Genomic DNA, 11,167 nt, shown 5'->3' with positions numbered 1-11,167 from the left:
TAATTTAAATCCACCACATGTAGAAGCTGAGAGCTGAGGTGACCTACTACCCTCAGCTAGTGAGAATTTCCCTATAGTCGAGAGCTTAAGGTAGAGTGTCCAGCTAGAGACCCAAGGGTTGCTAGTTTGAGTCCGGGCAAGAGCAGGGTATTTGTCACTACTTCTTCCAATCCAATTACACATAAACACTGCACATCCAATAAATGTAACTGATTATGAACTGAATTAGCAAGCAGCACTTGTGTTTAATACCATACTTCCCTTTCAGCACCTTAATTGATAGATGAGTCTTTGGGTGAAATAGAAATGTGCAATATATGTCTCTGACTGAACATACATGCTTCAGTTGGTAGAGCACTTGATCATATATATATCATGCCAAGGATCTGGTTCATATCGCCAGATGTTCAACAGGAATTTGTCTTCCCTTTTCATAACAAGTTTACATATGCACATTTTCCACAAAATATTTAAATATTTAAATGCAAAAAGATTATATATCAGACGTTCTAAGTTACACAAACACTACTTTCAGTAGCACTAATGTCGTAAGAAAGCAATATAATAAAATCGGATCACTGTTTTAGTGTTGTCGTCAAATGTGTAATCTTCAGCAGACGATTACAAAATAAATCATTTGAAAATTTGCGTATTCTTCTATAAAGTGATCAATGTTTATGGAAGATTGATATGTCAGTTCAATACACGCTAACTATACTATTCTTGTAAATATAATATTTGATTTACTCATGTGTGCAATCAAAATTTATAAATGATAATTCTTAAAACATGAAAACAGGCACAGGCATGTCACCGACTTTTTGACACTTCACACTGAACAAATTAAACAATTATCTGTTGTATTTCAGACCGACTGACGTAATTAGAAAGCAATAATATTTCTTACTCGTTAATTTGAACTGCTGTTAAAGAATTCTTTCTCCATGACGAAGTGAAATCGGCTGCTTTTTTCGTTATGTTTTGATATTCACTTTTCAATTTTGCCGCAGCCACACCGGAAGAAACAACCAAAGGTTTTCAACACATGCGTACAATCGATCTATTGACTTCCTGTTATGAGAAGACTCACGTTAGCAGCCCGACATGTGAAAACAAAAAAATCTTTACAATGACGACAATTCGGCCATTCAAGTGTGAGGACCTGTTCAGGTTCAACAATGTGTAAGTTTCTATACATTCATTTAATAGCTATCTCAGAATTAGCACGTAAATACGCTAAAATCCTGAAATCAGAATGGGATTTAGACAGAAATTCTGTCTGCAAGGAAAACTAACCATGAAGCTAACAAGGTTGATAGTACTAAAGTCAAGCCTGTCTCATCAGTTGTTAACAGTAATAAAATGGCCTGTTCTGTACAACCAAACGTATATTTTTCACTTCTTGGTTTATTTATGTAGAAGTTGAGAGTACAAGTATACTAAGCTATACTAAGCTAAGCTATACAAGTCATCTTACTAGTCGCCTGGTTAGAATTTCGTTTTAGTCAACGCAAGAGGTAGTGTCCGGTTAGGGTCACAAGATTCAACTCTACAAGGGACAGTGTATTTTCATTACTCATCCCTTTTATATTTATGTGGCCAGGTTGGAAACACCCTCAGAAAGTCGAGACTGTTTCAATTTTGCAAGGTCACATTGTGTTGTCTAGACTTTGGTTCCTAGTTGCATTGTATTTCAGAGCAGCCATTTTGTCCATCTCTGTATCAAATGAGCTATTGACTTGCATGACATTACATTTGAATGTAGCTGTCTATTTGTAACACTTGCAGAAAGAAAACAAAAATAAGATTAAATCTATTCAACATAAGATATGTTGAGTACTTCCATGTATAATTTTTTTGGCCAATTTGTATTCTTCATCTTGATATGTGTTTTAAAATGCTCCCAGATATGACAAAAGAGATATAGTCTATCAGTCCATCCTCAAATTCCAGTATTTTGTTGTGGTATATGTAACCTTTTTTTAAAAAAATATTAATGTTCACTGAATAAGTCTTATAATATGAGATTTTTTCACATTTATGTATATGTTATGGCTGATTGGGATTTGTTTAACAAATTTTGTTTTTTGAAGAAGATTGTTAATGTTTTCTTTCTGTTCCAGGTTTACAAAAATTGCTGTAATTGAGAATCTGCTGGTTGTTGTCCATTAATATAATTAAAACTGATCTTTCACTTAAGCCTAAATTTGAGCAAGTTCTTTTTAAAATAGGAAAAAAGCTAGCAGTATTCGGTTTGCATCAGAAAAAGATTAGATAAGGATAACACATTTTTTTATTAGTAGACAGTAAGAAACCTAATTTATAATCAGGCACATCAATGATGTGTTAAGTCCATAAACTTGATATCCATCACATTAATTGATCTTGAAATTAAATTAGTGGCCCGATACTTATTATAATGATCTTCATGACTGGCATTCACATTCACAGCTGCTGCAGTTTGTTGGTCAGCAAACTCTGTAGCTACACTATGTAACAGTATTATCACAAAGGCATTTGTTAGCAGAGTCAACAGCTACAACATTTCTGTAATATGAAAATGATCATGGCTATATCATTGAGGTCTATGTTAGCAAACTGAACAGCTACAATATAATTGTAATGCTGTAGTTAACATTTATTAGCCATTGAAACAGCTATGAAAACCATTTCATAAATTAGGTATGGATGGAAAGAAGAATGTAGCAATTCAAAATACAATGAACAAATACAGCTACATAACTGATCTCTTCATTTGTCGTCCAAATAGAAATTTCTCAGAGAATCTTCACAAAACTTGAAATACTCAATAAACAAAAAGACTATTCAAATGAATTTTTTTACAATGATAACAAAAAAAACTGTGACTGTTTTATATAGGGCACACTGGGTTGTGAAGAAATCACAATATCAAGACAGTCTTGACTTTCTATGAGTGGTCCCAATCTGACCTAATTAAGAACATGATAGGTACATTATGTATATAATAAAAAAAATTGACATATTTAATCAAAAGGTTTTTTTTTGACAAATGAGCATCTTCATGTTTGAAGCATTTCTTTTAACTACTTTAAGACATACCACCTGATGAACATGTATGTATAAAGTGATGTTATATAGATAGGAAGCCACATATCTGATTGGTAATATGGCCATGACATGCACCTTAATGTAGGACATTTCAGGAATGCAGATCATTATTCTGACCTGTCTGTAGACCATAAAAACCTTGCCACTTCAATAACAGCATGTGATATATTACCCCAAGGGAAAATCCTGTCTAATAAACTTTCAAATTTGTAATAGGAGTCATGTGCTTTGTTAAGATAGCAATGTGAAAGTTGATCACAGTTATTTAAAAGCTTACTTTATTTCTTATAAAGGTGTTTCTTATAAAGGTAAACCTGTCATAGAATTCATGCAAATTAAACGCATAGCAGATCTTCACCTGCATGTTTCATTTAGGAAACATGAACTCCTTCACACTCAATAGAATAAATTGTCCTTGACACTGAATAATTACTAAATGCATTATGGCTGATGTTCTGTACACTTACATTCAGAATAAATTGCACATAATAGTCAACAAATGTTCAGTATGACAATTGTTCTTTATTATGCCTGTCGCGTAATTCATGGCATTTAATTTTCTTTTTACAGTTTTGCTTCAATAGTAAAAGTAAATTGCACACTCAAGACAGTTGATCTACAGTATATGTCGAACTACGAACTGCTTTGCCATAATTTTGTAATGTTTTGTTGTTTTTCAATCTTCAGGAATTTGGACCCACTCACAGAAACTGTATCCTTTTCAAACAAAGTCAACATTGATCCATATATCTTTTAACTGTAAGCCAATTATAGCATCTATCATTCATTAGAAGATGCACTCAGCTGTTGTACTAGATTTCTAGAAACCAAATACCATAACTGTTTGGTTCCTGTGGCAAGGCAAGGGAGGTAATCCATAGTGTATTTGTTAAACTCCTATACGTGCTAAAGATGTTGATTGAATGTCACTTTTAGAATAAGGTATGAAAATGTGTCAGTAATTTATAACAATACTTAGATGTTTCCATCCCAGAAAATGAAATGATAAGGGCTACATTCATGAAAATTTCTTATATTTTTTTATGAAAACATTCCAACTATGTACAAAATATAATAGTTGGGAGCACTAAGTGCAGATGTATACTTTTGTAGACTTGTATGCATTAGAGAACACAAAAACACACAAATTATTACTGGATATATTTTTGGCAACCTTCAGGTATTGAGAAAAGTGCATACATGTAAATCAAAGTTGATCAAACGTTGAAAATGAGGAAAAAAACCTCTTGTCTGAGAAAAGTTAACTTACTGCATGTACGTTTATATAATTAGTAATTAGTAAATACGATGGAACTTTTCCAAACTGATCACGTATGGGATTCGGATATAATTGAACTGATGTCATTCTGCATATTACTTTACAGATTCCATTCTCTTACAGGTTATTTCCACTGCACGTGTCCAAATGTATATAGAAAAAAAAGTTTTATAGAGTAAAAATTTTTCTGTAAAGTGAAAAACTAGTGATATTTGTATACTTTATGCATCTTTAGTTGAACTTACAAATTTGGGCATTGCCTGGCAATCTCGGACGTATGTATGGCCTGACGTAGTTAGATGGTCAGGTTGTCCGAACGTGTTACCAACCGGTTATTTGGATGAATATGTGCTTTTGTTGATCAGTTGAAAATAACTTATCTTCTAAATAATACTTGATTCATATTTCCATTCTGTATGAGTTACAATAACATTTTGTTATTCATGTTTTAGATAGAAATCAAGGCTTTCTAACTGTGTATCAGTACTTATTTCTACTTTCTCAATTCTGTAAAATGATGGACTCATTTGATATGGTTTTAATTTGTCATAACAGATAACTTAACATTATGTTTATTACAATCCTCCCAATCAGGGTAGATAATGTGTACAAAGCCTACCCATGATGGGCGTAAGCGTTGGGGGCAAAGCTTACAACTGTTACCTCAGAGGTGTTGATTTCATGGTCCGCTGGTCAGCACTCAGATCTTGATTATTCAGTTAAAGTCAGTTTTCAGAAGTGATTTTTGTACATTTCAATCATTTCGGACACAAAATTATTTCAGTATTCGGAATTGAGAGGGATCAGTATTGGAAAGGTTTTTATTACTATGATAAAGAGGATGTCATTCCATACATGGTCATTTCAAGAGTTGCTCGGTTTTCAGAAGGATCTATTTGGGGAATTTGCACTGTGTAGCATTTAACAAAATAAGCCAAATTCATCATCAGTTTTTGTTACTGTTCCTTAACTAGCCAGTATGGCCTGCCTTTCTACATGCAGTACCTTGCTCACTGGCCAGAATACTTCCAGGTGGCTGAATCCCCCAATGGACAGATCATGGGTTACAGTAAGTATACCTAATATGTAACAATCATTTTCTGTATTTTAATTCAGGAGAAATTTAAAATGAATTTATTGTGAAAAATTCATGCTTTTTCCAATTTAGAATTTAAAGCTGAAAAACCTGACCTGGACTGTGTTTAATATGGTTTGAATTACCTCCCTTGTCACAAAATGCTTCTTGCTGTTCTTATAGTGCACAAAGATTTATGTTGGAGTAATGCTGAATTAACTCCTGGTACAGGAGGCTTAAAAGTTGTACCAGTTATGTCAAACTTTAAATATTCTGGAAACATGACCAACATGGCAACACACCACAGACTCGAATGTAATTCAGTTTTCATCATCAAGCTTATGAATTGCAATCAATTACTGATCCAAAATTTGTCATGGATTCCAGGTCATGGTTTGGAAACAAGATGATGAAGCCTGATAGGGTATTGATGTTACCTATGTGGGAATGATCCAAGATCTTTAGCCATAATTGGTGATGTCAAACTGAGTTTGGAAATATGATTAATGATAGAATTCTACAGACTTATACCCAATATAAGATTATGTTGACTTTTCTATACATGTCCTGTCCACAGCATACTGATTAAATAAGACTTGTACGAAAACGAAAAAAATACCAGCCTTACGCACAGACAAAAGTTTAAAAGGTTTGCAGATGAAACTGCCCTAAAGATGATGGCCTGTGCAATTTTATGTAAGCTCAAAGGTCAAATAATTTAACATCTGCACATCAAACAGAAGTTGAAACATCAACATATCAATGTCATTATAATTCTGGTTTATAATGGAGTCTCTTTTGTCATTGTCACTATGCTGTGAAAAAAAGCACATGCATATCTTATGTAAATTACATACAGACTTGTAATTCTTAATGAGTCAATTATGATAATATGGTATTTGCCTTTTATGCTTTAAACGTTTCGTAAAGCTGAAGTACAGTTTTGTTTTAGCCCACGATTGTCACATGGTTGGCTGTTAAGTTGCCCTTCGTACATGGTCCATCAATCTGTCTTTAAACAATTCTTGTTATCATTACGACTTTATCAATTGATCATTCTCAAAATTTATTTGAAAGTTTGTTTATGTCCCTTGTTGTGCCCTTTGAGTTGTGGGACTGATCTTAATGAAAAAGTGGATGACAGGCAGCTATTATTATTATCATTGACTAGTAAAATTTGTTATTGCTATTTCTTCAGTAGAACTGGATGGATCCTATTCAGTTTTCATATCAATATAGGTTTCTTCTAGACCTTTGTTGTGCCTTTTTGATTGGGGACTTATTAGAAGAAGAAAAAAATGGCTCGCAAGCAGCCATCTTGTTTCATTAAGGAACAAGTAGTTGGTAGCCCTGTCTATTCAATTCTGTCGTCTAAGAAACTTAAATTGTTTATTCTGCTATGACTAGGCTGGGCACAGAAAGTTAGGGATCACATTTAAAGATATATTTTTTGGTATCAAAAGGCAAAAAAAGTTTAGAATATGAAATATAAGAGCTCAACTCATTAATCCAGCACCACTAATCTGTTGATCCCTCTATCCCAACTCATTAATCCAGCACCACTAATCTGTTGATCCCTCTATCCCAACTCATTAATCCAGCACCACTAATCTGTTGATCCCTCTATCCCAACTCATTAATCCAGCACCACTAATCTGTTGATCCCTCTATCCCAACTCATTAATCCAGCACCACTAATCTGTTGATCCCTCTATCCCAACTCATTAATCCAGCACCACTAATCTGTTGATTCCTCTATCCCAACTCATTAATCCAGCACCACTAATCTGTTGATTCCTCTATCCCAACTCATTAATCCAGCACCACTAATCTGTTGATCCCTCTATCCCAACTCATTAATCCAGCACCACTAATCTGTTGATCCCTCTATCCCAACTCATCATCAATCTGTTGCCCCACACTCCAGTCCCACCACTAATCTGTTGCCCCCTCTATCCCAACTCATCATCAATCTGTTGCCCCACACTCCAGTTAAACCACTAATCTGTTGCCCCCTCTATCCCAACTCGTCAGCAATCTGTTGCCCTACACTACAGACCCAAAACTAATCTGTTGATCCCTCTACCCCTACTCGTTATCAATCTGTTGCCCCACACTCCAGTCCCACCACTAATCTGTTGATCCCTTTATCCCAACTTGTCATCAATCTGTTGCCCCACACGCCAGTCCCACCACTAATCTGTTGCCCCACACTCCAGTCCCACCACTAATCTCTTGATCCCTCTATCCCTAGTCGTCATCAATCTGTTGCCCCACACTCCAGTCCCACCACTAATCTGTTGATCCCTCTGTCCCAACTCGTCATCAGTCTGTTGCCCCACACTCCAGTCCCACCACTTATTCTGTTGATCCCTCTATCCCTACTTGTCATCAATCTGTTGCCCCACACTCCAGTCCCACCACTTATTCTGTTTATCCCTCTACCCCTACTTGTCATCAAATTGTTGCCCCACACTCCAGTCCCACCACTAATCTGTTGATCACTCTATCCCAACTCGTCATCAATCTGTTGCCCCACACTCCAGTCCCACCACTAATCTGTTGATCCCTCTATCCCAACTCGTCATCAATCTGTTGCCCCACACGCCAGTCCCACCACTAATCTGTTGCCCCACACTCCAGTCCCACCACTAATCTATTGCCCCACACTCCAGTCCCACCACTTATTCTGTTGATCCCTCTGTCCCAACTCGTCATCAGTCTGTTGCCCCACACTCCAGTCCCACCACTTATTCTGTTGATCCCTCTATCCCAACTCGTCATCAATCTGTTGCCCCACACTCCAGTCCCACCACTAATCTATTGCCCCACACTCCAGTCCCACCACTAATCTGTTGATCCCTCTGTCCCAACTCGTCATCAGTCTGTTGCCCCACACTCCAGTCCCACCACTTATTCTGTTGATCCCTCTATCCCTACTTGTCATCAATCTGTTGCCCCACACTCCAGTCCCACCACTTATTCTGTTTATCCCTCTACCCCTACTTGTCATCAAATTGTTGCCCCACACTCCAGTCCCACCACTAATCTGTTGATCCCTCTATCCCAACTCGTCATCAATCTGTTGCCCCACACTCCAGTCCCACTACTAATCTATCGCCCCACACTCCAGTCCCACCACTAATCTATTGCCCCACACTCCAGTCCCACCACTAATCTGTTGATCCCTCTATCCCAACTCGTCATCAATCTGTTGCCCCACATGCCAGTCCCACCACTTATTCTGTGGATCCCTCTATCCCTACTCGTCATCAATCTGTTGCCCCACACTCCAGTCCTACCACTTATTCTGTTGATCCCTCTATCCCAACTCATCATCAATCTGTTGCCCCACACTCCAGTCCCACCACTAATCTGTTGCCCCACACTCCAGTCCCACCACTAATCTGTTGATCCCTCTATCCCAACTCGTCATCAATCTGTTGCCCCACACGCCAGTCCCACCACTTATTCTGTTGATCCCTCTATCCCTAGTCGTCATCAATCTGTTGCCCCACACTCCAGTCCCACCACTTATTCTGTTGATCCCTCTACTCCTACTCGTCATCAATCTGTTGCCCCACACTCCAGTCCCACCACTAATCTGTTGATCCCTCTATCCCAACTCATCGTCAATCTGTTGCCCCACACTCCACTCCCACACACTAATCTGTTGCCCCACACTCCAGTCCCACCACTAATCTATTGCCCCACACTCCAGTCCCACCACTAATCTATTGCCCCACACTCCAGTCCCACCACTAATCTGTTGATTCCTCTATCCCAACTCGCCATCAATCTGTTGCCCCACACTCCAGTCCCACCCCTAATCTGTTGCCTCACACTCCAGTCCCACCACTTATTCTGTTGATCCCTCTATCCCTAGTCATCATCAATCTGTTGCCCCACACTCCAGTCCCACCACTTATTCTGTTGATCCCTTTACCCCTACTCGTCATCAATCTGTTGCCCCACACTCCAGTCCCACCACTAATCTGTTGATCCCTCTATCCCAACTCGTCGTCAATCTGTTGCCCCACACTCCAGTCCCACACACTAATCTGTTGCCCCACACACCAGTCCCACCACTAATCTATTGCTCCACACTCCAGTCCCACCACTAATCTATTGCCCCACACTCCAGTCCCACCACTAATCTGTTGATCCCTCTATCCCTACTCGTCATCAATCTGTTGCCCCACACTCCAGTCTCACCACTTATTCTGTTGATCCCTCTACCCCTACTCGTTATCAATCTGTTGCCCCACACTCCAGTCCCACCACTAATCTGTTGATCCCTCTATCCCAACTCGTCATCAATCTGTTGCCCCACACTCCAGTCCCACACACTAATCTGTTGCCCCACACTCCAGTCCCACCACTAATCTATTGCCCCACACTCCAGTCCCACCACTAATCTATTGCCCCACACTCCAGTCCCACCACTAATCTGTTGATCCCTCTATCCCAACTCGTCATCAATCTGTTGCCCCACACTCCAGTCCCACCACTAATCTGTTGCCCCACACTCCAGTCCCACCATTAATCTGTTGCCCCACATTCCAGTCCCACCACTAATCTGTTGCCCCACACTCCAGTCCCACCACTAATCTGTTGCCCCACACTCCAGTCCCACCACTATTCTGTTGATTTTTCTCATCGTGATCAGTTCCACTCTGCTGACATCACTAATCTGTTGGTTCCATACTTCTGGAACCGTTAATCTGTCAGTTTCACTCTCCTAATCATTACTTGGCATTATTTCATTTGGCTCCAAACTTCTGATATGAGAAAGTGTAATTATAATTATACAAGGACTGTGTTATTGAAATACAGGAATAAATTCTATGCTGACATGTATACTACATTGCTAGATATGTTTAAAAAATGTTCAGTTTTGTTTCTCATTTATCTATTAAGAATCCAGGGAGGGAGAGGGCACCAAGAAAACACATTTTATGATCTTCCTTAAGGATCACAGTTACATATTATGGAAGCTATCATTAAAGTGCTCACTTGAGTGTTAAATGTCTGTACATGTTGATACAGAAGTATTTTAACCATATAAGGAGACTTTATAAAGTTTGTATAATTAAATCTTTAGCAAGATGCATAGATTTCTGCTGAGCAGAAAGCACGGCTTCAGTAGAAATTTAATTACTGAACCTGACACGTTGTTTTGCTTAGATTTGATATGATGAGATGGAGGATGCCAGAGACTTCCTGTTTCTTTTGTGCAGTTAAAAACAATGTTAGAGATAAGGATTTTTTAGAAAGTTACCAGATCCTTGTGATAATAAAGAATTTTGATAAAGTAGACCTTGTCCATGTCGTCTCTGATAAAACATGACACTAATGGTTATTTGGTTTGTTAAGAACATTTCATTTCAGACCAATTCTTTCTTTTTTTGCTCATAAGCGTGGTAAATTTTCTTTGGAATTGAACTGATTTCAAATTTTAACTTGTCAATAAATGCAGAAAGGGTGTCTGAGAACTTATAACAGAAATGTATATGTTCCAGGCTGGCAGGTGGAACCAACAGTATCTACATGTGCAAAGAGGATATTGCATCGTAAATGTTACAGGTTGAAATACGATAATTTTCATTCACTGCATGGTGGCAGGTGAAAAACTAAAATTTTCATCATGTGCAAATCATCAATTTTTTTTTCATTGGTAATTTCATCTAGCTTGGAAGAAAGTTATTCATACTTTTGGTAAC

At 38.0% G+C, this 11,167-nt stretch overlaps 1 protein-coding gene across 1 annotated transcript in view; it reads left to right on the top strand.

Annotated features, from left to right (window-relative positions):
- The first annotated feature begins 1,086 nt into the window (after window positions 1-1,086).
- Window positions 1,087-11,167, top strand: part of LOC132543515 (N-alpha-acetyltransferase 20-like) — a 44,435-nt gene continuing 34,354 nt past the window's right edge. Inside the window, exons 1-3 of the mRNA XM_060207027.1 lie at window positions 1,087-1,182; window positions 3,778-3,802; window positions 5,348-5,438. Of these exons, the coding sequence (XP_060063010.1) occupies window positions 1,130-1,182; window positions 3,778-3,802; window positions 5,348-5,438 (169 nt within the window). The 5' untranslated portion in view covers window positions 1,087-1,129. The remainder of the gene's footprint in view (window positions 1,183-3,777; window positions 3,803-5,347; window positions 5,439-11,167) is intronic.

Source organism: Ylistrum balloti, unplaced genomic scaffold (assembly GCF_031769215.1).
Source record: "Ylistrum balloti isolate Yb309-2 unplaced genomic scaffold, AGI_CSIRO_Ybal_v1 Utg369758, whole genome shotgun sequence".
Classification (NCBI taxonomy): Eukaryota; Metazoa; Mollusca; class Bivalvia; order Pectinida; family Pectinidae; genus Ylistrum; species Ylistrum balloti.
This window is presented reverse-complemented; position numbering and strand designations above follow the sequence as displayed.